Source organism: Astatotilapia calliptera, chromosome 8 (assembly GCF_964374335.1).
Source record: "Astatotilapia calliptera chromosome 8, fAstCal68.1, whole genome shotgun sequence".
NCBI classification, from domain to species: Eukaryota; Metazoa; Chordata; class Actinopteri; order Cichliformes; family Cichlidae; genus Astatotilapia; species Astatotilapia calliptera.
In genome coordinates this window covers 4,836,778-4,863,974 of record NC_137429.1, presented here as the reverse complement: position 1 = coordinate 4,863,974, position 27,197 = coordinate 4,836,778, and the positions used below count along the sequence as shown (strand labels likewise).

Here is a 27,197-nt window from a genome sequence, read left to right as displayed (position 1 = left end):
CACCAATAGGAAAGAGGTGGCTATTTTTCCTTATTTACTGTTTTCGCGCTGTCCTTAGAAGACGCTTTTTTTCTCTTTATGTGCAAAAATGTTATGTTGTAGACATTGAAAGAAATATTATATATTATAATTTGGCTCTTTAAAAATCTTCTGGGTGTGGAGCTTCTTTATGAAAACTAAAAACCTGACAGGACATCTCGGTCTCCATAGGGTGGCAGTAGCGGAGTAGCAGTAGCAGCGGAGGTACCAATCAGCCTGCCTGATGACTGAGGAAGAAGAGCGGAGCACACAATGCACTGCACGGTTGACAAGGGTTGTGTCTCCCTGGTTTTCGCGATAAATCTCCAGTTCAGTACAAACTCTCGAAGAGGCAGCAGTGGAACCGACCTGTTTCTTTCTTTATAACCTACACACTGGATTTATCGAGGGAAAAAAAGAATTCGGTGACCGGAAACGACGGCGATTGGTCAAGCTTCTCCTAAACATTGGATTACAGAGGCTGCATGAAGGAGCTGCCCAGCCCAACGGGGCTCGGCCGACACCCTCGTTTATGGAAATCGACCCCGAGGCTTTGATGCTTGGGCCTCGGTTTTTTTCCTTTATGATGGAGGCGGAACGACTCAACAGTTTTATGTGAAGGAGAGGGATATTATTTCGTGGATAATTCGTAGAATAAAAACCCGCTTCCGTATTCTTCCTGCTTCCTCTTAAAAAATTAGAGATAGTTGGTTGTTGCTAACAGCTGGATTGGCTAACGCTGACTAGCATCCATGCTAATGTTACGTCTTTCTTTTGATGCGACTCAGCTACCACTATCGGCCATCAACAACCCGACAGGAGAAGATTTTGCCCTCTTGGCTGCTGATTATTAGTTATATTCACACTCCACAGCCCGGCTTATCAGTGTTTACAGAAACGTTTTAAGAATAAAGTTGTATTCTTAGTTTGTCGGGCTTATATTATTATAAATTGAATTAGCCGCGTATAGGCTAACTGACGTTCGCTAACAGCAGCCATTTACTATTTAAAGTAAAGCAGACAGCTCTTTTTATTCCTCGTAAGGCGTAAATTAGAGTAACTGTCAGTATTAAACGTTCAGTTTCACAGTAATATGCAACGTCTCGTAATAGTCGTTATCAGGCCTGGCTAACTAGCTAATCAATTTGCTACTAATTTTGTCAGCGTGTGCAGAAATTAAGGAAATCACAAACAGTTTGTTGATTTAATCTGTGCCGAAAATAGCATTATTTTCAATCTGTTACTCCTGCGGAGGCAATCTCGCCCTGCTTTGGGTGTAACACAGCCAGACTTGTGTTTTATTGTTTACATGTTTACAACTTGTGTGGTTATCGCTTGGATTTCCTGCTAGCTAGCACGCTAGCTAACGTTAGCCGTCAACGACACACAATCAGCGATGTCCTGACATTCGCGTTAATGTCGCCGATGTTTTGAATTCCCATGTGGATGTAAGTTTGTTTTCAGATTTCAGAAATGACACTAACATTTCGCCGAGAGAACGGCACTGATGCCAGCAGCATACTGCTGTCAGAGGACGGTAAATAATAGCCACTGGTTTCCATTAACGCCATTTTAACAGAGGTTCTCGGAGAGGGCCTGTGTGGTGGTGTTTTTATTCGCGGTTCGGTACTTTCAACCGGGCCGGGACTTGCGTAAAAAAGTGCCTTTGGGAATCTCACCTAAGTTGCGAAAAGGAGGTGGCATTTGAACATGGAGGGCCCGAGCCGAAACACCGGATTCAGGCAGAGCCGGCGATCCCGTTCCCAGCGCGACAGGGAGCGGCGGAGGAGGCGAGTGGATCTGGCCGAGGAGCGGGCCACATCCCTGTCCTCGGGCTCCGATCGGGAGGCATGTGGGACCAACAGCGTGCTGGGTCCCGGTGGGAGAGAGTGCCGACCAGGGTTTGGCAGACACAGGCCTCCACGCCGGAGGAAGAGGGAGTCTGTGTCCTGCGAGGAAGAAATCATTGATGGCTTCGCTATTGCGAGCTTCATCAGCTTGGAGGCTCTGGAGGTGATTGTCATAATTTGGTGTTTTTTACACCCCACTAATCAGCTGTTATTCATGTGTACTTTCAGCGTTAGTGTTCGGTGGGGATTTGGCACCCTCCTTTCCTCTAATTTATTAAATAATCACCATCCTCGTAGGTGGTTGCTTTAATACTCATCTTTGTAAATTAAATCATCCAAGGGTGTGAAGGGATGCAGATTGAGCCCCTAAAGCGTGACAACAATCCACTCCCCAATCCTCTGATGGCTCCTGGAGAGGCCTCAATTATTCATGATCTAATTTTTTAGAGGTGTTGATGAGCTGTGAAGTGGCCTTTGTAGATAAAGCAAGAACAAGAAAAACATTAAGAAAAGATCGTTTAACTATTTTCTGAGTTTGCGCTGTCACAAAGCTTTTCTTCAGACTCTCAAGATTTAAAGTCAGGACGCATATCGATGTCAGTACCTCATATTGAATCCAGTTTTGATTCTAAAGGTGTTAAATAAACCAGTAAATGCAGATAATACTGACTCTATGCCCCCAAGTCACCCCAAAATGCCCATTTGGAGAAGAACAGTCCCTGTTATGTATTTGATGGGTTTTCTGGCTCAAAATTAGGCCTTTGATGGGTGACTACACGCATAAGCATGACTGATTCCCATATAGTCATAAAAAGTGTATGTGTTTCCTGATTTTTCCCTATGTGATAAAAAGCATGTGCCAAAGGTAGATCAAGTTAAACCCAACTTCAAAAAAAACTGTACTGCTTTGGCCCTTTGGTGGAAGACCAATTTTTTGTATGTACGTAGCAAAAAAAGTACATTTTACGTTTAATTATTTACAAGATGTTGGCATGTGGTAATTTGTGGATAATCTTTGATAGTAGTTTAATCTGCCTTTGTGCTGATGTCATTTGCGTGCGTCTTACATCTGCATCAGTTTGAGGAAGCAAATTATTTGCCAATAGGTCCCACAGTAAAACTGCCCATTCACACACATACAGCTGCGCTGTTCTTCTAGGTAACTTCATTTTACAGTCAAATGGACCCATGAAGTATTAGAAACTGCTAACAGAGAAAAAGGAAAGAGACCTGCCAAAAAATTTACTGCTCTATACCAATGAAACGTCGTAAGTCCCTTTTTGTTAAAAAAAAAAGAAAAAAAGAAACCATATCCTGTCTGTAGTTTTTCTGTAAAACATTTTTAAAAAGGGACTTTTCCAAATTAGACAAACAGACTGTGTTAGTTTGCATGAATTTACCTGCAAGTCATGCTGAGTTAATTTGCCTTTTTAAGTGTAATCTAAGTAGTTTTGCTCAAAATGACCCCATGGAAGTGACTAATAACGATTGGTCTGTAGTTAAGGCACACAGTTTGTGTAACTTTACTAATCAACTAACTAATATGTTAGTTTTCTTTTTAATTTTGGCCATTGAAAACACAAATATATTTAAACTTGAATAAAAGTTGGGCCTAATATAAAATAAAACTCGTTAATGTTTTAAATGTGGGACATACAGTGCTGTATGCCAGTCAAATGTTTAAAAAAACCCAACAAAAAACTAGCAATTTTTAGATCTCAGGTATAAGGAAATGTATATTTAATGTGGCTCTTTTTGGTGAAGGAAAATCAGCATAAACTAAACTTTTATAAGTGGGTTCAATTTACTCCAGTTTAAAATGCATTTTTATTTTTCAAATAGCTGAAAATCACATACTGCATAGCTTTTGCGGTAAGCGTAGGTGAACCAGTCATGCTTATTTTTTTTTGCAGTCACTCCTGAAAGACGAGAAATATCCTGCATATGCGTGTCATATCAGAGTTGTGCCGTCTGAAAAACGTGCCTTTGGTGGTGACTAACAGTGATCAGTCCGGATGTAGTTAAGGCAAAGAGTCTGTGGGACCATACTCAACAGAAGTCTGCAGATTTTCCTGTATTTTAGGACTCACTGTAAATGGTTATTTCTGTCAAATAAGATTAAAAAAAATTGTCAACTTAAAGCAAAATCAACATCAACTTTCAATGTAATTTGATTGATTTGCTCCATTGAACCTTTTCACCATTACTCTCTTTGACCTTTATATTGTTTGTGACATTCCAGCAACTGGTTAAATTTATCAGCAGTTTTCTGAAAGTGATTTTTTTTCCCCCCCCTGTTTAAATAATTTTGTTGTTGTAATTTGTCGTTGCCTTGAGGGCTGATACTTTCCAGCAGTTCGTCAAAGAAAGGCGACAAGGCTGAATAATGATTGTTTGTAGCGGAGATGCGTTACTCGTCTCACCGCTCCGCTGATTTTTCTTCTCACTGCTGGGGGTATATAAGTAGGGAAGATAAATGGCCAGAAAAATGAGAAACCATGTACACTCCTTACTGTAGATTTTTCTCAGAAAGGTATTGATTAAACTCTTGAGTAATTGTTTAGACTGTAAGTTGTTATATCAATTTTATTTATCCTCTATAGAGAAATTTTGGTTGCTCTTAAAGACACATGTTAAGTTCTTTTAACCAGTTTAACAATCAGTTTCTTTTTCTCAAGCAATTTGGACATTTTTCTTCATTAAATGGTCCAAATATTTCAGTCAAATAAGGTTGTTACCTGAAGTTATTCCTCAAAGACTTATTGTGAGCCAAGAAAAATCTCATACATATTTATTTATTGCATATCAAAGTTTTTATTTGCTTAAAATGTGCTGTTGGGGGGTGACTGCATACCTAAATATGATTGGGTCGCATGTAATAAAGAGGGAAAAAGTATTACCTTATATTCTTTGGTAAAAACTCTGGACACCACAGGTAAAAGACGCCCTTTGAAAGGGAGGTCATGTACAATGCTTCAGTTAAATATATTGTCAAAACAAGCAATATAATTGAGTCCACACACAAACAGCTCCAGTAATATCCTCATGCTGGCTCATCTTTTTTTTTTTCTTCTATTTTTATGAACAGCAAAAATTAGGACTAATAAGCCTGTAGCTTGCCTTTGGGTCTTTGGCCTCAGGCTTACACATTAATGCTTATTTATCCACATTTAAATCCACATATTTTTTCTCCTCCTTATCAGATGGACTGTTCTTTGAAGCCCAGTCAGCGAACTGATATGCTGGGAAGGAGGAACAAGGGGAAGAGAGGGCCGGAGGAGAACGGCGGAGGACCGCTGTCAGAGCCGGAGGAAGGAGCCCCGCCCAGCAGCTATTGGAATAATAGTAGAAATAAGAGAAGAAAGATAGAGGTGAAACTGACTTTACTACCATGTTAGATGTCACTGAGATAATTCCTAATCAAACACACAATGTTTATACTTCTGTAGCGGTAATCACCTGTATATCCTGCTATTGAGAAAATGACCTTGTAAAACAGGTTCACATTCACGCTCTTGCACGAATTTTGACAACACCCATCGTCCAGGCAGTCCAGAGTGATTAATCACATCCATGAAAGGTTTAGAGCTAACTGAAACTCACTGAAGCTTATTTTATTCCTTTTTTCCCCCCTTAGGGGCAACCTCTGGAGACTGGCTATATTGTAAGTTTCTTTTCTGCTAATGTCCAGTGTTTCCCACACAGACTTTATTTGGGCATGCCTCATTTACTAGACATGAAGCTCTACACAGTATAGCCTGCCATTACTTAAATTGCACACTTTTATTTCTTAGCGTATTAACAGTGTCATAATTATAACATTTGTTTAACTAATCCGACATAACAATCTTTCTCTACTCTGTCCATGAGTGCACTGCTGTAAAGGAAAAGGCTGCGCTTTGTTTAGAACACAGAACATATTAAATGTTATGAAAATATCCAATTTTATCATTCGTGACAAACATTATCTGTATGTCATAGACTTAAAAATCATGTGGTCCACATGGTAACAAGGAGACAAAATAATTTAAAATTTCTGAAACTATTACAATAATACTTGATGGAACAAATAGTGAAGTAAAAAATATAAATGGAAAAAGCAAAGAAAAGTTGGAATCCATGTATTTCTGCTTGCATGCACACAGGCATACGTGGATGTGCAGACTGTGTCCGCTGATGTGTTGCAAAGCATGCCCAGCAGGTTTTAGTTTCCATTAGATTGATCTAATCTCTTCCTGTTAAGATCAGTCTAAATAGTTGAGCTTGTCTCAAACTTGAGATATAACTGGAGGCATTTCCCCTGGAAAAAAAAGGGTTTAGATTTATTGATCTACTAAAGTAGATATAAATCCCTTCTGGGTTGCATTGGGAAGGCCACAGTGTTAAAAACATGCAGAGCTACCTGCTCGGGGGGGGGGGTCCCTTGTGAATAGGGGAGCAGCCAAAAATAGACTTGCGCTGAGAGAATGGGATGATTGATTTACATGAGGACAATCCTGCTTGCTCTCATTTTAATCCCTCTGATGTCTAAATCATCATCTGTGACAGCCCCAACTCTAGCTCCTGTCCCTGTATTACAAGAAAGGCAGACACGACTTTACATGTTTGTTTTCTTTGGACACCTGTTATGATGTGACACTATAACAGAAATACAACAGGCAGAGCTGAAGATGCTAAGAGTGACCAGGATGGACAGGATTAGAAACGAGTATTTCCGAGGGACAGCTCAGGTTGAGCAGTTTGGAAACCAAAGTTAGAGAGGTGAAGCTGAGGTGGTTTGGACATGTGCAGAGGAGGGATAGTGGATATACTAGGCAGGAGGAAAAGAGGAAGAGCTCAGAGGAAGTTCATGTAAAGGAGGGGACACACACACACACACACAGGGTTGGTGTGACAGGAGGATTCAAGGGGTGGATGGAGGCAGATAATCTGCTGTGGCAACCCTTAAAAGCAGCAGCCAAAATAAGAAGAATTGTCATTTAGAATGATTAATGTCTTTATCCTGAGATAACAAGACTTTGGAGTTTGGCTTGAAAGTGAAGCTGGGACGAGAGGCAGTTTATTATCACTCTGCTATTTATTATCATAACGTGTACATAATCTAATTTATTTAAGAAAATGTGTGCCCCACAGATAGTTTACTTTGCGAGTCATGTCACTGTGATTTAAAAAGTTAATCTGAAAACATGGTAAATGAATTGGAAAATGTAAAACCGGGAACATGGTGGGAAATAAAACAAATGAATCTAAAATATGAGGAATCAAGGCAAAATATTAATAAGAAAAAGAATAGAATAAACCCCACTAGGTTAATATTTTAAAATATAATTCTGTGGGGAAACACTGTTGTGATGAAGTTGGTTTACATTCGTTGGCTGACATATTGTAATAAACATAAATGTTTTCTTCTGCCTTATTTTCCTCTTTCAGTGTGACACAGAGAGTGACACAGGAGACAAGGTGTGTGTTGTTTACCAATATTCTTATCAAGAGTTTCCATGTTTGGTTATGTTTGTGTAGATAAAATTATTATTATTATTAGAGGGATCCTACCACAGTCATGTTCTCTTCAGTTGTAATCTTAAAAAATGTGTTGATTAAAATGGAGACTCGTTCTAATAAAATCCTCCTCTTGTTTTCCCGTGTAGGCCTCCGACAATGACATGGATCCAGTGTTCACAGTCAGCACTAGGAAAGGTTTGAGAAATTTACTATTGGCATTTCTTTCCTGCTGCTTTACATTCAGGAAACGCTGAACTGATGTGTCAGTCAGTGGGCTCCCACAGGGCTAAACTTAGATCTTAACAGAAAACGAGTTAAACAGGCTCAATTGTTTTTGTTCTTTTAGTTATTACACAAAGTGGAGCTGATTAAAATCTGCAGATAATGAAATGAGAGAATACAGACATGTGCTGCATACGGAAACATGAGGTGGAAGGAAACGTTAGAAAAATATTTTGGAGACCTGGAGAGGGTACAGAAGATGGTATCGTCACTGTCTGAGACTTCTTTTAATCTCCAGCAAAAGTATTGTTAGATTTAAAATAGAACCCACTTGCTTTTTGTTTCATTTACCTCAGTTTATTTTATTAAGATAAGAAAATACCATCTTAAATACAAACTAAAGAAGACAAAGAGCCACTGCTACTCTGCATTAAAAGGAGCTGCTTAAGGTGGTTTGGGTATCTGACTCAGACAACACCTCCTAAATGAGGCGTTTTACGCATGCCTGCTGTGGAGGAGACCCAGAAAACGCCTTCTTATCCCCCACCAGAAGAAGTGGGGGAGCTGGCTGGGTGAGGAGGTCTGGGCCTGTCTTAGACTGTTAGACTGAGACTCTGATCCGGACCTGGAAAAGTGATATAAAATGGATGGATGGATAAACCCATCAGTGGTTATTCAGTTTTGTTGGATGTATTCATCAAAGGAACAATTATGAAAACAATTATAAACATAAATGTGTATGCTTTGTAAACCTTTCAGAAGCTTAGTGGTCCAGATCAGACTCCTTCACTCCCAGTATCACAGTCACAGGTAGAAAGGGGTGCATCCAAAGTCCTTCTAGAAACAAGTTCAGCCACCCTGACAGCCCTTCTGTACATTTATTTAGATGCCTTATTTAAATTAACTTTAATTTAAATGGTCATTTGGATATAATAAACTGCATTTCTGCAACCACTAGTAAAATATGATTTTAAAAAATCATTTTGTCATAACTTATACTTGGTGTTTAGTTTCATGACATGACTTATTTCGGCAGAGACACCAGGCTAATTCTTGTTCTGGACAGGAATTAAAGAAAAGCCAAGAAAACGGTTATGTTTTTAACCAGTTTTGTTAAATTAACTTGACTAAACATGGACATAACAGCAAGCAGGACAAACGCCATCTCCTAAAGATGTTCCCGTAAATGGCACTGAAATGTTGTTAGAGACGCAGCAAAGATTTTTAATATATGACTGTTTAGTTTCAAACATTTACCCGCCTGTGGCAGACGGCTGATCATCTTTTTTTCTGCTGCATACTCAGATCCAGGTCCATGTTTTTATGGTTAATTGATTAGGTTATTAAAAACTGTGTACCACTCTGTCTTTGACTTCTAAGGAACATGAGGCTAAAACACTGAGATGGCAGTTAGTTTGCAGGAATTCATGCTGACAGTGGAGGTGGGGGCAAAAAAGTATTTAATCAGGTTGGAACATCGGATTGTTGCGTCCAAATTTTTTAACTTTGGGTTTAATCACACTCAAGTGGTCAAGCCAGTTTTGGCTGTTCTGAGGGTGTTTTGCTTTGGAAGACCTTTGTCCTTCCTGCAGGAGTTGAGAAATTGCTGACTGGTTTTCTCTTCTCTCAGTTGTCGATCCCGCCCCTTCAAACATGGGCTCATCTGTGGGCAAAAGCTGCCCGTCTCTGCCGGTGCGCTTTGGTGGCGTCTCACGGTTAATGGTGACTCCACGGGTGTCTGGGCTGGAGCGAAGTCAGGAGAAAAACCTGGAGCCACACTTCCCTGAGCCGGTTTCTTCTTCTACCTCTTCCCCCTTCTTCCCCGGCCTGCCTTCCCACTCCCCGGTCACGGTGCCCCGGTCCAGCCCAGTCAACGGCGGCAGCCGCCACAACAGCAGCCCCCCGCTCTCCAAACCCAAGCCCTCTTTGCCCCCTCGAACTCAATCCATCTACAACAGGTATGAAACATACTGAAAACTGAAGCTCAATTTCTTCTTTCATCCCTCTGATGTTGTCTTCTACATCTCTTTGGCTCAACTGTTGTGTTTTGTGTTTGTGTTTTCTCGGCGGCAGCAGCACCCCAGTCAAGCCTCAACCGTCTGCTTCATCTGTCGGGACTTCCTCATCTTCCATTCTTCCCCCACCTCCTTCCGCCAGTGTTTCTCTGCCCTTCTCAAGGGGCTCAGGATCCTCAGGGCCTCTCCGACCCCCATCCCGAACCAGCTCTGGAGCATTGTTCACATCCTCACCTGGCCTTCCTCCGCCTCCACCTCTGCTGCAAGGTACAGCTCACCCGACAGAAGCGGGTACAGCAAAACAGAAATGCTTCATTTCACCGTTTCAGTTGTTTATGGGAATGTGATGACTAATGTGTTGCAAAAATAAACCAAACCCAGACTTCCCCAGGCGGTTGTCTGGGTTTGTCTGGGGTGTTGAGGAAGTTGTGTATTGATGAACTGAGATCGGGTCTCATAAGCACAGCATGTGTTGCATAAAGTAGAAGTTGCATGTAAGTATCACTTCAGTAGTTGTAACTCTTTTGTTCATGTATCTGTGAGATTAACTTTAGTTTATGTTTCCCACACACATACCTGGTTTATTAACCTTTATGAGTATTTGGCAACAATTTTAGGATTTGTTTTTCTTTTCATCTGGCAAAAGGAAATCATGAGCAACCAGCTCTTATTTTGAAAGTTGAGCCATCCTTTGGTTCTCATGTTTTCAGCTTTGTTTATGGCCACTGTGTTGGTTGTGGTGCACACCAATTATCATTGTTCTCACAGATCTGTAACCATTTATACAGACCTGGCAGTCTTTTCCTAAACGATGGGTGTCACAACTCAGAGAAAACCTCAACTTCAGTACTGACACAGGAATAGAAGAAGTCAAAACAGGAAGCAGAATGATTAGAGGGTTTTTTTTGTTTTCTTTTCTTTTCCCAAAGCTGTTGTTTCAGTATCTGCCCCTCTTATAATCTCTCCGAACTCCTGCCTTGATATAGAATTCAAATGACAGTAGAGACTGACCCACTTGCACACTTGTCTCAGCCTGGTAAAAATTAGCAGTAATATAACACCAAAGCCTGGTGCACGCCTGCATATTTTTAATTTTTTTTTGTCACTCTTTGTGTGCTCGACCATTCGTAAGGGCAACTGCTGTTGCAGCTTTCATCAATATCTATTAGCTGCTTCCACAAAGAGGATCTTGTCCACTCTGTGATATAAGTGCAAACCCTTGAGAAAACCTGGGCTGTAACAAGTGTTTATTTCCACCTATAGTTTTTATCAACAACCTTTTTTTTCCTGACATCAACAAGACAAATATCTAAATAAAAACTGAGGCAGGAGAACAAAAACTATGATGGCACGAAAACACGAAATGCAACACGAAATGTGGCAGAGAGATGAGATCCAATCAGAAGTAATCTGCTTGTGTGGTAAGATTAGACGTGTACATTTGAGTTGCCCTCAGGAAATCTTTTCAACTAGCGCCCATGCTCCCTGTTTCTCACGAAAATGCAACAAAATGACACATGGACACATTTTGTATTTGATGCTGAGGAAAATAAGACTTTAGAAACTCTATGGAGGAATTCTCATTGTTAAAAACACAGCAAACTTTTACACTTTATATTAACTGAATAAACTTTATATTTAGTCTACTATAAGCTTATGACCTTTAGTCCACTCAAACTGAAGAAATTTAGTGTCTTAAATTCTGATTAATTTATATCTTGATGCACAAGCTCACGCAAAAGACCCTTAAGAGTCAGCTACGTCGTAGGCTCCGCATAGATTCAAGGCAGAAGTCTAAATAAGCTTGATTGGAGCTTGAACTTGTGGATGACTGGTTGGTGTGCGTCTATGCTGAACTTGCAAGCAGCTACAGAGCAGAATAAGGGCTACCTGTGCCAGATGCAGTTGTGGTGGTGTAGTTAGTTCTTCTGCTAGATAAGACTCCCTGAAGAAGCAGGTAATGAATAATTTGGTGCTTGATAAACAAAATATTCACAGATCAGAAGATTTACCTCCACACATCCCTTTTAAGCATTGTTTGAATTTCTGAACTTGACCGCCAGTGTAAACAGAATTTTATGTTCTTTAATTTATTTTCCCGTTGCCTTCCACTAATTACTGCCTCGTTATTCCAGCAGAGCGTGAGGGCAGACGCAGCGTCCCCGGGGCTGAAAATAACCCGGCAGGCCGCTCCACTCCAGGAGGCCCAGCAGCGCCGAGCTCCACGCAGGGCTCATCGAGCCGGACGTCTCAGAACCAGACGAGCATCCCGGCGATGGCGTTCCAGTTCCATCAGCACAACCACCAGCACCAACACACGCACACGCATCAACACTTCACGCCCTTCCTGACCCCAGCTACGGCGTCTCCGATGGTGAGAGAGACTCTGCTGTTTTACTCCTGTTTTAAACTCCACTGCAGCTGGAATGTGTTGACCCATCTCAACTGTTTTTGTCTTTTTAGTTCGATAAGTACCCAGGCAAAATGGACGGGCTGTACCGACACACTGTGAGTATCTGAGAATAGTGCATGGAAACGGGAACTAAAACTGTAGGCGTATTTTGAAAGTCGTGTACCGGCCACTAAGGTGTGTTTGTGTTTGTGCCAGATCTACCCAACGTACACGCCGCCCTCAGTGCAGGGTATTCAGATTCCCCCTCCTCCTCCTCCTCCTCCTGGGCATTTCAGCTCATTGCAAGGGGCATTTCAGCCAAAGGTGAGGAAAACTCTCCTTGTGTCTGTGTGTTAGCATGATGTTGTTTTTTTTTTTTTTGTTGTTTTTTTTTCAGGCGATAACTTCCACGTCATGGTTTATTTGAGCTCCCTGCGATGACAATGTCACAGTGTCACAAGCACTAGAGGCAAATTTGCCAACAATCCAGTTTTTCGCAGGTTTAAACGAGGAAGCTTATATTTTAAGTTCCTCGTTTTGTTGTTTCTCCCAGAAACTCCAGTAATTTCGACCAGTAACCTATCACACTCAAGTTGGAATAACTATAATAAATGCATCCGTTTGCCTTAGGGCTCAGTCACACCGGTTCTAGAGGTCTGTGTGAGTGATCCCTACTGTTTGGAGAGTTGCTTGAAAGCAAGTGCAAATAATTTGGCGTCAGCTGTACAATTTACAGGTGCCAGGTTTTTGGTGATTCGCCCTCTCCAGCAACCACTGGCCAGATGCACATTTTTGCAGCCAGAGCGTCACAGATAGGTCCCTAGTGTGTGACTGAGTCCTTAAGTGTTTTATTTGACAGAATTTGTTTGATAGAATTCAACACTTTCAGTGTAACCTGGGAACCCATAACCTGATTAAAATGGCACGTGTGCAGCTAACCTCTGCGCAGGCAGAAGAGTTAGATGCTGAATAAACTAGTTCACTGTTGACCCATATGTGCGATGTGTTTGATGTGTGCCACGTCCCAGTAGGGAAACGGCAACTTCATCTCCCCATTTGAAGCTGGTGGTGGTACAACCGCTAAAATGAATTGCAAAAGGATGTTTTGTCATAGCGTAGAGGTGCAGGCAGATGATTTCCTGTAAAGCAAGAAATGTCAAATTTTTGTTATGAAGTAATAAAATTTAAGTGCCTTTGTTTTTAATAATGTTGATTGACATTTTGCTAATTTAATCAGGAATGCCTGAAGCCTGTTTTCTGGTCATTTTCTTCTGTTTACATGTAAATTATGTGTATTTGTTGCCTGTTGAGCTTAACGGGCTTTTTGCAACCATTGCCAAATGTTGATCGGGTACTTGACAAATCTAAATCTTCCTTTTATGAGAAGGAAACAACTTGAACTTAATTTGAACCTTACCAAGGACGTCCAGGTGGTGTTAATGAAGTAAATCCAGTGCACTGTGAATTTGTGTCTCAGCCACTCAAACAATTTTGGTTTTGAACTATATTTCAAATAAAACTAGATGTAGAAAAAAAATAACATTTGCAGCCAATTTTTCTACCAAATTAAGCAGCTGAAAAGGCAGACCAGACCAGAGTGCAAAAAATATTTCTTTAAAGTGGCACGTTCCTATTCTGCATCAGTGCGTTTTTATCTGTCACATCAAATCCTGGATTTTCAAATCTAAATGTTGACAGGTATGACTAGAGGCTAGTCGAATGAGCGGCACTCATCTAACAGCATGGGTGCTTTAGTTAACTGACTTCCTAAGGCTCTTGCAGTGTCTCTTGGGTTTGACCTGGCTGCATTAGTTAGAGTAAAAATACATTAATGTTAGCGCTAAGAGAGCAAAGAATAACGCCAGGTGTAGGCTGTGGCTCATGTGTTTGTGCTGTGTCAGTGATAGCCTCTTTGTCCCTCAGGGAACGGGTCCTGATATACAACGATTTGGGGTTGTGCCTTCCCACCTGCAGCCCAAAGACCCCAGGGTAAGGACACTGCGCTTTACTCTCGCGATGGCAAATTTGCAGTATAGGCTAGGATGTGCTGCAGCACAGTCACTACAGCAGAAACTACTCCTGAGAAAGAGCAAGATGTGCAGATTAAAAGTGGTTTTACACTTCTCTTCTCTTGTAGCTTACTGAACACTTTGGGACATCAACATTGAAAATCACAAATGTAAGCAGAAACAGATGTTTTTGAATCCCTCTGCTCCTTTCAGTTCTTTAGTCTGCATCACTGTCTCACAACTTCACGCACTCTTTGCACTAATCTCACTTGTAATCTTGACTACTACTGGTCTATTTTCTGCTCTTGCACACTCGGTTAGATTTTTCAGACCTAGAAATTATGCTATGATGTATGCGGTTATTCTTTTCACCGCCTTTCCTTTTTTAAAAATATATACATAACCAAACTTGAGCCGGGCCCCAGATTTTAACTTTTTCTCCTGCTGCAAAACCTCAAGCTTGTATGGAGGTTAGAAAAGATATTCTTGAACTGCAGGATCTGCCTCTGTGTACAAAGGCTTTAAAGTTGTAGATTCAAGATTTGTAGAATAACACAGTGTCTTTTTTGTGCTGCGCAGAAACCAGGAAAATGGTGTGCTATGCATGTTCAGGTGGCCTACATGATCCACAACCATCAGAGAAAAGTAAAGGTGGGTGTCTCTTACTGACATCATGTGGGGAGAGATTTAATTGCCACTATGCAAAGATGACAGTATGATGTTTAACTCTTCTGCCCTTCATTCAGCTCATGCAGGCTGATCCTCACAAACTGGACTTCCGCAGTGACCCGTTGGCCCGTTTTTCTGGAGCTGGCGGACTGGGTCCAATGCCCTTACCTCCTGCTCATGACCTGACCAGACCTCCCAGTCTGTTCTCAGCTGCAGGTGGTTGCCTTTTAATGTTTCGGTGTCCCAGCTGGTAAAATGTAATTTATTTATTTATGTCTGTGCACAGATTGTTGCTGTAAATAATGTGCAACAAGACAAACAGGATTCAGGCTGTCAGTGTCTTTAAAATCATAATTCTTTGTGGATTTAATGGTTAACAAGTGCAAATCTGTGCTTTAGACTAGCGTGTGAACATTGCATTTACAAATCCAGGCTTCTTCAGTATCCTCACAACTGAATTTCTCGTATTCTGCCAAGAAATTTAAAACTACATAAACAAAAATTATAAATCCCAGCCGTCACATCCCTAAGTAAATACTGCTAATACTACAACTTGTTTGCTATTGCAGCTGTATTGGTGTTTAATGGATTTGAAGCTAGTCAACAAAGTATGTGCAACATCTGCAAGTACTGCTCTAGAATTGCACAAGATGGCAAAAAACACAAACAGCGGTGATAAGTCCAAGACAACGAACACTGGAGAGGAATAAAACAAATCAAGAAAAACCCCTCAAAAGATTTAAAAGTGAAAACAACAATCAAAGCTTGGTGCATTTAATTATTTAAAATGAATAAAGAAAAATTTACTAGTTTTCCTAGATAATATCAATATTATATTCCTTATTGATAATACAATTATATTAAAAGTATACCATATGAAATGTTAAATGAATGACGTCACTGTTTGCAACCAGAGCAGCAACCAAAAGTTGTTTTTTTTTTTTTTTTAAATTCAGTTTGAGATGAGTTTCCTCATTTCAGTTTAGTTTTTATTATTATTTTTAAGGTTTTGTTTTTTGTAGTTGCGTTATTAGTAGTTGTTGCTTTAAATGTTATAACTGGGACCAAAAGAGTGAGCTTTAGGCTGATGGTGGTGATTCTGTGGTCAGTTTAAGAATACTTTTTCGAACTTATCAGCGAATCAGGGCCAAAGATGTGATCGGTTTCTTCTGATGTCTCTGATCACTCTTGGACTTTGTGTCCTTCTGTAGCTTTGCTGTTTGGTGTGTGAGTAGCATGTTGAGCTTGATTTGAATATTCTTGACATATTTTTTTGTTTTGTTTTATTATCTCTTTCCCTCAGGTCCAGTCAATCCACCCTCGGCTCCTTTCATCTCTCCATCAGCGCCACACTCCTCTTTCCTCGCACCGACTCCACACTTGGGTAAAATCAGTTCAAACTTGAAAGATTTTTATTTTTAACTCATGACAGTAACGTTTTTTAATAAATGTTTAGTTGATGAAACCAGGATTTTAGCTTGTTGTTGTAAAACTGTTTTTAATGGTTGTGTTTTAGATCTGTATGGCCGATCGCCGTCCTTCACCCCGCTGGGAGCTCTGGGTTCTGGTGCCTTTGGAGGACTTGGGAGTCCAACACTGGGTCAGTTTCTCAGCATCTCTACGCCTGATGTGCAAAGCTTAAAGGATCAGTTCAGAGTCTTTCAAATCTACCTGAATGTAGCCCTCACATGTCACACGGATGTTGAAAGAGTTTCTGCGGGCTTCTTAGTTCTTACTTCCAAATCAAAATTAAAGGTGTAAAAGTGCCTCTGCTCCACAGTTTGGCTCAGTCCAGATAAAACTGAACCACAGCTCGGTGTCCTTGTAGTGTGGAGAAAGTGTTTTTTGGATGGTTCACGCTTGGTCTAACAACATTACAACAACAGTTAACATTTTCTCACGGGCCAATAGAAGCCTTGCCATTGTCTATGAGGGAAAACGGTCCTTTCAGGTCATGTTACAGATCGTATTGAATAAAAAAGGAAGTCTATCCAGTCAGATCAACCTTAAAACCCCAACTAGACCAAAGGAGCGTTTATTTATAATTCTCTTGGCAAACTAAAACCCCCGAACACAAAGCTCATCGCACACCGCTTTGTAGCTTGGCTACTAGCAGACATTTTAGTCTCTAACTACATAGGTAACCTGGAATGTGTTCACCACCCCTCACGTCAATCAGGAATATTCTTCACTCCTAGTCATTGTCCCGTTAGTCACTCACCTCAAAGTTGATCGTTGGGACCTGCCCTCCTCCCGTCACTAGTAATAGTTTTGCTGGATTTCTTTGACCTCTCGTGGCTTACTGTTGACACCACTTGAACCTTTATAACATTGACATATACAGCTGGGCTCAACCTCACTAATGGTAGTGTTGGCTTAACCGATGCTCAGTAATGGTCTAAAACCTAACAAACAAAAACACTAACTCGATGATGTTGGTGTTGCTTTTCTTGGATTCCTTTGACAACATGTTGGCCTCTTAAATAAGTTCTTGAGCTAAACTGTTCTGAGCTGCGTTTGGGTCACCGTAATCGTTCCATTTCACCACACAGGCCAGTAGGTGATCTTTTCCTAAAGGTTCAAAATCCACAGTTTGTGCAAACATCGAACAACACTTCAGCAGTCAGATGAATATAATGAATTGGATGTCTTCTCCCTGGCTGTTGTACAACAGGTACTGTGTGCTAATAACCTGATGAAATTATCAGGAAGTATCTCAGCTCTGTGCCTCGACAGGGAAATGCTGCTTGGGGAAGCATGTGGAGGGGAAACTGCCAAATATCTGTTTGGCTATCTCAAACTACTGAAGATAAACTTGGAAATTCATGTGGATTTTGCCCCCTCGTGTTTTAGTGTAGTCTCACATTTAATGGCTCATGTAGACAGGTGGGATAATTATAGTCAGCAGCAATTCAGCATATGTGTGACATGTGTGTTAAAACAGGTATTTAAATATCCAAACTGATCCTTTAAGTCCTGCTTCAGTGCGTGAGCTTTCTTAATGGTGTGTGGAGTGTTTCCACCTGGGTGACTGAGTTTTTGGAGTCTGTAATGATTTAATTTAATTGCCAAAGAAACATCTTAATTGTTTAGTTTAAGGACAGACCAAACTAGTCTTCACTCATGTAGTGCAGCGAGGGGCTGTCACGATACTTGATGTCAGCTAGAGGTAAAGTTACAGGATCGAGGAGTCTGGAGGTCTCCCATTGAAGGATGTGAAGCACTATAGGACAATTGTAGTTTAAAAAAAAGTCAAATCATTGCAATTCTATCAGTCACACTGATCTGTAATGTTGCTTAGAGCCTTTCAGGCTGAAAACTGGCCTGATGAGGGACTACTGTAAATGAAAGCACGACTGGCCTGAATGCTGTTAATGCTGTTAGGTCTAAGTTTTTATTCTAACCTTGTGCTATCAGAATTTGGGGAAAAAATTCTACTGAAATTCTAACAAGCTAATAGCACAAAATGGCTTAAATAAGGATTAAAATTATATAAAGATCAATAAAATGGAATACAATAAAACACCTGTATTATATATTATGGTAATAATAAACAAATCTGGAATCAAAATAAATACAATGAAGTAAAACAAGCACAGATTTAAACAAAAATATGAACTAATATTATTGTATAAAATAAGATATTAAAATTACTTTTACTTTAAAGAACTGAGTGGGTTTTTTTAACCTTACTTACCAGATGTCTCTGTATTTCCTTATTTCTGACTGTTTAATAAACAAATGTATTTTATTCTGATATAAGTGAAACTCCAATTAAAAACAAAAAACCTTTTTTTTTTTTTTTTTTTTTTTTCTTTAATCCCAACAAATTCAACTTAATTATACTGGATTTTTTTTCCTGTATCTGTGTATATTTAAAAAACAAAACAAACAAAAAACCCTCCAAAAAACTGAGAACTACCCAAGATGCTTGGCATCTTTCCTCTGAGGAAAATAACCAGAAGTATTATTTATTTATACATTTATTTTTTTTTTTGGTGTAATGGGCTTTAATTTGCTCAAGCATAAATACTTTTGGTCTATCAAAAATCTAAAAATATCAGGTTAATGCCCAGACAACTTAACAAAGACCTCTTTGCTTTAACTACATGTGGCACAGTCGTGGTTGCTTGGTATGTGTGGCCAGTTTTAATTCAATTCAGTTTTGAATACAGCGCCAAATCACAACACCAGTCGCCTCAAGGCGCTTTATATTGTAAAGTAGAGCCTACAATAACTGACAGTAGATCAGCTGTGCAGTGTTGACACTTCAGTCACATTTTGAGTTTTGATTTTGAAATGTGACGTTATCGTGCCACCCCTTACTGCAACACGTAAGATTAAATTAATCTTTAAATTGTAAAAACATCTGTCTGGGTGTGTTGGGGCATTTACTGTGCTAGTGAGATGATGATGATGATGATGATGATGAAGAAAGGAGGAGGAGATGGTTTTGACTTGTTGATTTGCACGACTGCTGGTTCACTCTGATTGGGAGCTTCTCTTTATGTCATAATTGTGTTTTCATGCATATAAGCTTGCGTTTTCTAACCTGAGGTGGCCTCCCCTGCCTAAAGTTTTACTGATTGATTTGATCTGCAGCTGCTACTTCTTTTAGATTTACATTTAACAGTCTTATCTGCTCCTGTGGTGTGGGTGTTGGGCTAGCCGTTAGCTTCAGTAAAAACAGAAACTGAGGAGGTGGCTGATAAACATTCAGCATAGCCTGACACACTCATAAGAGAGATTTATGATGGTACCTGGTTACCTTCCCTGAAGCCAGTCGGTATAATTTGGGGAACTGAGCTCCTGTAACCCAGCCTCTCATTACTACTGTCTGTCTGTACAGCTTTGAGTGTTGACCAGGTTTGAATTTTTAACACTCAAAGGTCACAGTTTGGTATTTAACTTAAATTTAGGCTCATTATTTGTGCAAAATGTAAAGATTGTTAGTATACCCGAGGGGTTGTAAAGTCAGATAAATTAAGGTTAACTTTGAAGAAAGATCCATTTAGAAATGCCCTAAATTAAGTTGACTATAGCTTCAGAGATGCACAAACGTTTTTCAGCATCTGTTTTTGATTAAACTTTATTGTAAGCGTCCAAACAGACTGCAGAGAGACGCACGGTGACTGGCTGACTGACTCAACCCATATATTGTGTGGATTTGGCTGCAGGAAGGCCAAATAATATTACTGAACACTCTCATATCTATTAGATATTACCACATCTATTATTGAAGCTGTAGAAAATGTAAAAGGAAAAACAAGCTTGCTGAGACTAGGCATAAGACTAAGCTTTACATGTGCTACAGCTGAGTCACTGCTGACTTCTGGCTTCATACAAGGTTGGAGAGGGAAAGTTCACACAACTTCCTCTAGTTTATATTCTTCCTGTCCTGCTTGGCCAAAGTGTACTGTCACGGTCCAGAGGAGATGCAGGAGCCTTGTTCCCTCTCAGACAATGTGAATTAAAGTAATTAAAAAAAATATTTCTGGACATTTTATCCAATGAAACAAAACCTACCCTGGCTTTAAGTAAGAATTTAACTGAAAATCCATCTTATCAGCTTTAGATACCAGACTATTTGGATATTATTTGGTTGGTTTAGAGATTACATCCCCAGCCCTATGTTTTTACTTTCATTACTGGTACAGGTTTTGGGATGTTAGCCAAAAGTTTAGAGTTTAAACCCTGAGCCGTCCTTTTGCTTGTGAGTAGGGTAAACTAGTCTTCGAGCTCGGGCCGAGGTGTTTGTCATCATGCTTTTCTCCCCTCTTAATGCTTTTCTTTCCTGTCTCATAGCACAGCTACAGCTCAGCAGTCACTGTCACAGAGACATGCTGTGCTGGGCTTTGTCACTGATATACAAGTAAAAGGTTGGATGCATTAATTTGAGTAACGAGAAAGTCAAGTCCACCATGAACGTATGGATTTCTGTCCAATTGGAAAACAATCAGGGTTTGTTGGGAGGTTGTCCCATTGTTTAGTTGTGTTTGATCAACTAGACAAAGCTGGGCGAGTTAATAAAAGTACCCAGTACTAAACTATATCAATTAAAGGGTTACAAGAGGTTTGATTGTTTAGCAAGGGTCAATTTCTTTTGAAGATTTCCTTTGTATGTGCTGCAGAAGAGGGTGTTGAAGGAAGTTAAGCGTTAAATAACTGGACTTGTTACTGAGAGGTGTTTTTACTGCTTTCAGTTTGAACTGCTACTTTCTAAAATAATATTAGATGCTAACAATAATACTTGGTGTAAAGCATGTGTTTTTACAACCAGTAGATTATCAAATATTTAATGTGAAAGTCAAAGGTGAAGATTTGCCTGTAGTGTTTTCTAACATAAAAAAAAATGTGTTTCATTTGCAGCCGGCTCCGTCTTTGGTCCTAAAGACTCACCAGCCAGTGTAGTCGGGGGCTTGTCTACCCCAAACCATCATGATCCGTGGAACCGTCTCCATGGTGGCCCGCCTGGATTCTCCGCCGGACCCAGCTGGGCTAAAGGAGCAGATAGGAGGGACGAGAGGGAACGAGTGAAGGAAGGCGAGAGAAGAGACATCCCTCACATCAAGGATGAAAAGGACAGGTATGAAATTAAACTGGTTTTAAGTCAGTGTAGGTTCTAAGTCATCCAGGTCATGGGAATCTTAACTGCTTGAGTTAAGGCAGCTGGACTTTGAACTACCAGCCATCTACAAGTCTTGAGATCTATTCTTACATCATTTACTTGATGGCAAGGTTGGCTCGTCGACTTCATGAAACTAAAAGTTCATTTGTCTTTAACTTAAGCCTTTAAGGCTAATTTATAAATAAAACAATACATTTTTTCTGTATTGTGTGGCATTATTTAGTGTTAATCTCGTCTCTGCAAATAGAATGCAAAAGTAATCACTCTGGGCCAGACTAAAAGCATGTTATTCCACAGTGAAGCATTACAAAGATAGGACAGCTGCTGGGCTTAACTGTGTTACCCCTGTTGGGTATAGTAGTCTGTAGGTAATGCCTTTGATGGTAAGGAGGCTGTAAGACTTGCAGTAAGATGCCTCAGGGGGATCAATGCAGTGCAAGTACAAAAAGTTATGTCCCCTTCGTTTTCAAAGCTATCCACTGGGCACGATTGGATGGTGGGTCATATGTTGGACTTCCCTGTTCCATGGTGTCCTGCTTGTTTTGCTTGGCTTTCACTCACAAACCCAAACACATGCCTATGACATGAGATACAAATGCACAATTAAGTCTTTGACGATGGCTGAAAGATTCATTCAGTCGTTTTATTTTACATGCATGAATACAGTCATGTTGGAAACCCACAAATATTCGCTTCTAACAACCAACCAAACAAGAAACAGTACAGCCGATACCTTGAGTCAAGTTACAGTTGCATATATTGACTTACCAGGAGATCCACAGAGTTTTAATACATTTCAATGCTGCCTTTATTTAAACTACTTATTAAAAAAAATATCTGTATGCTTGACCGTGAGTTGTTGCAGACCAGCCAGCAGCAGGCAGAGAAGGGAACAGAGAGGAAAAACTTTTGAGTGTGTGAATTTACTAAATTAATGAACACGTTTGAGCTTGCATTAAAACCACAGACAGACAGCTGTTTATTCTAACAGTGGTGAACACAGCGCCCTTTAACAGCTGAGGTTGTGGGAAGGGAGTCTCTCTTATTGTGTTAGACAAGTTATTTACCTCGAGAAAAGTGTAAACCGTTACCAGCAGGTGCAGGGGAGGGAAATAATTATAGATCACCTGCTGAATTTGTAAGTTTGCTCACTCATAAAGAAATAAGCAGCTTCTAATTTTTATGGTCGTTTCATTTTAGCGGAGAGAGACAGAAACTTGACCAAAACTCCAGAAAAAACACACTACATAAAAATTACAAATTGACTTGCATGTCATTGAGTGAAAAAAGTATTTGATCTCCAACTACCCAAGCAGAATACTGGCTCACATAGATTGTAATCCCAGTCAATCAATTACAGATACTCCTGCCCTCATCTTGTTATGTATAAAGCACACGTGTCCACACGTTGATTTTCTTCCATTACGCTATTTTGGTGAGAAAATAGTGCTGTCAAGAGATGTCAGGGAAAGCTTGTAGTCCTGCAAGAAGCTTGGTGGGAAGGTGGGAACTGTTGGTGCGATTATTCAGAAATGGCAGAAACATAAAATACGTTTGCAGCCCAAAACTGCACGGGAGGAGCTTGTTAATGATCTGAAAGCAGTTGGGACCAGTTAGCAAGAACACCATTGGTAACACACTACACCATGACCCAAAAAGCACCATCCCCACAGTTGAGCACGGAGGTGGAAACATTATGCTTTGGGGCTGTTTTTTGTGCTAAGGGTATGCGACGATTTCACCTCACTTAGTGGCCAATGATTGGACCCATGTACTGTAAATTCTTGGACGAGAACCTCCTTCCCTCAGCTAGAAGACTGAAAATGGGTTTTCCAGAATGACAATGGCCCAAAACGTACCACCAAGGCAGCCAAAGAAGAAGCACATTAAGGTCATGGAGTGGCCTAGCCAGTCTCCAGACCTCAGTCTTATAGAAAACCTGTGGAGGGAGTAGAAGCTTCAGGCAGCAGCCAAGACACCTATTGGATTCAGTTTCTGTAAAGAGCAGTGGTCCAGAATTCCTCTTGAGATGTGTGCAGACCTGGTGACAAACTACAAGAAACACCACTGTGCTTGTCAACAAGGGTTTCTTCACCAAGTACTAAGTCATATTTTGCTTGAGGATTAAATACTTATTAAACAATCTATACTTTTTGTTGAATGCGTATTTTCTGGACTTTTTTCCAATCTTGTGTCTCCCTCCACTAGAATAAAAGAATCAAAATATTAGAGACAGTTCATTTCTTTTAAAGTGAGCAAACTTGCTGCAGTGTAACGTTCACAGAACTGGAAACTGAATTAAATTGTAATCTATGTGGAAAACTGGTGTGGCAGGTATTAAGCTCTACTGCTTCAGGCCTCTAGTTTTAATATTAAAAATACAAATATCAGGAGCTTGAATGTTGTTTAAATATCTTCCAGCTGCTTAAAAATCTAGCATCCCCTGAACTTTGTATGCTTTTTGTTTTGCAGAGACATGCTGTACGGCCCACCTGTGAGGATATCTCCAGTCGGTCCTTCCTATAAGCCCCGCAGCAGCACCCCAGTCTCACACATCAATGGCCACAGCAGCACCCTGGGGGGGACCATTGGACCTATTGAGGACCTGACACGCAGCTTAAACAGAGACAGAGACCGCGATAGAGACAGAGATGTGGAGAAGAGGCCAGTGCTGTCTACGTCTTCAAGGGGGCCTCCTCTTGGATCTTCTTCTTTAGTAGCAGACAGGGACAGGCCGCGGTCTTCCTCATCTTCTGTGCTCACTCCTCCCCCACCTTCTAACCGCTCTGCCCAATCTCCCTTGGACCTGTACCCCCGCTCAATGGCTTCCACACCGCACAACTCCCACAACGAGTCCTCGCACTCCCAAAGAGACGGTAGCCTTCCCTCTTCCTCCACTGCTTCCTCTTCTGTTTCTTCATTGTCTCAGACCAAGAAGCCTGATCGGACCTCGACGCCCCAGTCCAAACCTTCCATGCAAATTCAAGTGAAACAGGAGCGGAAGGAGGAGCCGGAGCACATCCCCATCTCCCACCATCCCCTAGCACCCAGCCACAGCTTTGACCGCCCCAACAGCCATCCTCACCACCCCAGTTCTGGCACCCCTTCTTCTTCCTCTTTATCTCTGACTCCTACTCCAGGTGTCCCTCTCCCACCACCTACTCCAAACCCACCTTCGCACCAGCAGATGTCCCTGCTGGAACGCACAAGAACCATTGAAGCATATCTGGGGGGCGCAGTGGGTCCTGGAGGGTTGGTAGTCGGTCCTGGTGGTGAACGTTTTCCCCACGGTCCACCTCAAGGACCATCACAGGGCGCACATAGCTTCCCTTGGGACCCGTGGAGGGAGCAGCAACATCAGCATCGTAGGGAGGCTTTAGCATTTCGGTCAGACCATCACCTAGCCCTGCGACCTGAACATCACCTGGCTCAGCTGTTCCGGCATCAGCGCCTTTTTGAGGCAGAAAGGGCCGCTGTAGCCGCAGCAGTGGTGCCCCACCCACAGCCTTCTACCTCTAATGCCTCCTCTGCTGTTCGCCCCGACTTCAGCCTCATGGCGCATCCCTTTGATCGCCATCCTCAGCTCGGACCCCCAGGAGGTGGGCTGATGGATGAGGAGCAGCGGATCCAGATCTTTAGGGAAGACTATCGTAATTTAATGCACCTGCACCTCCCTCCTGGCTCTCACCTGTCCAGCCCCTCTCACGCTGCTACTGCCCCTCACCTGGATCAGCTTCACCCTCTCGCCCACTCTCTCCCTCCGGGAGCTTCTGGTGCTCACCAGCACCACCCGGGCTTCTACTCCCGCCTCACCCCGCTCATCCCACCCCACATGGCCAACGGTATCCTGGCAAAGACCACGGCGGGCTTGGTGGGACCTCTTCAGGTGGGGGCGCCGCCTCCGCTCATTCCGTCCGTCACCAATCGGTCGGCCACACCCCCCCGCAGCTCTAGACTCGCAGGTCCAGGTGAGCTGGCACTGTACAGCGCCCACAAAGACGCAGAATCCAGATAGTACAGGGACAACACTGGAGGAGATTAAGGGAAATGTCAGGATCACTGTGCTGCTCTCAACCTGCCCCTTTTCCTCTTGCAGACTACTAAACCCCGACCTTCCAATTACACAACCAAACCACCCCTGCACCCCTCCAAACAATGTTTAAAAACAAAAAAGGAAGGAGGTGATGGCAGGAAGGGGAAAAAGCAAGGCATGGAATAAGCCCAATGGTTCTATCATTGCAATTTAAAGGTACATGGTTTCTGTGCATCCTTGGTGTATTTTTATTTTATACTGAAAGTTTTCAGAAGAGGCAGAGGACAGCTTTTTCATTTGTCAGGTGAATTATTTTCCATACTTTTTTTTTTTTCTTAAGCAAGCCTTTTCCACGTGGATTTGGAAACGACTTCCAGAGGGGATAAATGCCCAGGGGTTTGTTTGTCCACGGCTTGGTTAATTTATGGGATACTTCAAAGCCCTCCGCTACATGTATCAACCCTGCTTTTAGGTGTTGTGGGTGAGGGTTTATTTTGGAAATACAGTGGTAAAGTGGTCCTCTCTTCTGTTTTTGTTGGTGTGTCACTGCGCAAAGACAGATTACCGATGAGACCATTTCACGAAGATCATTCAGCATCGTACCTCAGTTTCCTGCTTTACCCCCCAAAATCCAACTTCAGACCCCTCAGCTTCAATTTTGACATTGTTTTGAAAAAACTTTTTGTTTTTCTTTGTTGGTTTTCAAAGGATGAATGGCGAAATGAACTGTGCTACACTGTGAACACAGTGTCTTTAGAGCTTCCTGTAAGTGTTTCCCAGTCTCCTCTTGAATATACGAGCAGGACCAGATTATAGTAGTCTAGAGAAATTGCCTTTGTAATTATTATTCTTAACATTAATTATCTTCTATAATAATAAATATATTCACTGTTATGTTATTTGTCATTGTTTTGGGTATCAACCAGTACTCTGTCCCCGGGTAGTAATGTTTCAAATCATCCAGAAAGGCCTGCTTCACAAAAAATTCTTCAGTGCTTGTGAACATTAAAGCCGCATCCATCGCAACCTCTGGCCTCTTCAAGAATCTCATCTGTGACTATAATGCTAAGAGAGAGAGAGGTTTGCCTGTGCGTCTCACTGGTTGTGTGTGTTATATCCATTTGGGAGTATGGGAGCCTTGTACATTGAACTGTCGAGTTGTTTCTTCAACAAAAGTAAGTTATATACACGGATAAGTGGGACGTGTGCTGAAGAACTGAAAAGGAAAAAAAACATATAAGGACTGTCAAAAGACAACTAGCAGTGGGTATCCTGAGAGGGAAAAGACTGGGTCGATTATTTTAATATGACCGTTTTATACCTTTCGAACCCCTCCCCTAGAGACCACAAAGAATAATTATTAAATGAATTGTTGTTTACACTGTTGTGTGCGTCTTTTGTCCTGAATCTTTAAATACACCTGCTCTACACTTCGTTAGGTAGGAACCACCTCGCCCCCTTTTACCTTCAGAACTGCTTCTTTGTGGCAGAGGTTAATCAAGATAACTATCCCCCTCACCATTACACCCCCACCAGCAGGTGAACAGCGAGACAGCACGGCTCCGTGCTTTTGTTTTTATGCCAAATTCTGATCCTACCACCTGAATGTTGCAGCAGGAGTTGAGATATTTTTCTGTTGTCAGATTTTGGTGAGCCTAAATGTACTGTAACCTGTTTCCTGTTGATGTTACCGTTGCCTTTCTATCAGTTTGAAGCAGTCTGCTGTCAATAAGGCATTTTGACCCAGAGAACTGCTGCTCAGTGCAGCTCTTTATGGTTTACAGTGAATGGTCTAAAGGGATGGTTGTGTGGGGGGAAAACTTCAAGGAGATCACCGGTTTCTGAAATGCTCAGACCAG

General features: G+C 41.4%; 1 protein-coding gene across 6 annotated transcripts; it reads left to right on the top strand.

Moving 5' to 3' along the window:
* The first annotated feature begins 270 nt into the window (after window positions 1-270).
* On the top strand, window positions 271-26,717 carry fbrs (fibrosin). Of its 6 annotated transcripts, none has more exons than XM_080304997.1 (18): window positions 271-2,031; window positions 5,072-5,239; window positions 5,506-5,532; window positions 7,299-7,328; window positions 7,517-7,565; window positions 9,223-9,550; window positions 9,669-9,874; window positions 11,746-11,981; window positions 12,071-12,115; window positions 12,216-12,323; window positions 13,923-13,988; window positions 14,137-14,178; window positions 14,588-14,659; window positions 14,755-14,893; window positions 15,981-16,061; window positions 16,194-16,277; window positions 21,047-21,263; window positions 23,778-26,717. In XM_080304997.1, the coding sequence occupies exons 1-18, from the start codon at window positions 1,729-1,731 to the stop codon at window positions 25,318-25,320; spliced, it is 3,744 nt and encodes a 1,247-aa protein (XP_080161123.1). In that variant the 5' UTR covers window positions 271-1,728; the 3' UTR covers window positions 25,321-26,717. The 6 variants fall into 6 exon arrangements, with proteins under 6 accessions (XP_080161123.1, XP_026033816.2, XP_026033817.2 ...); XM_026178031.2 differs by having other exon boundaries at window positions 11,743-11,981; XM_026178032.2 differs by having other exon boundaries at window positions 9,666-9,874.
* Window positions 26,718-27,197: the final 480 nt, after the last annotated feature.

What these genes read in the sequence shown, in the direction of transcription:
- fbrs (XM_026178030.2), top strand. Translation starts at nt 1,729, where the DNA reads ATGGAGGGCCCGAGCCGAAACACCGGATTCAGGCAGAGCCGGCGATCC. An exon ending in CTCTGGAGACTGGCTATATT is followed by an intron (nt 5,533 to 7,298) that starts GTAAGTTTCTTT and finishes TTCCTCTTTCAG; the next exon opens with TGTGACACAGAGAGTGACAC. An exon ending in ACTCAATCCATCTACAACAG is followed by an intron (nt 9,551 to 9,665) that starts GTATGAAACATA and finishes TCTCGGCGGCAG; the next exon opens with CAGCACCCCAGTCAAGCCTC.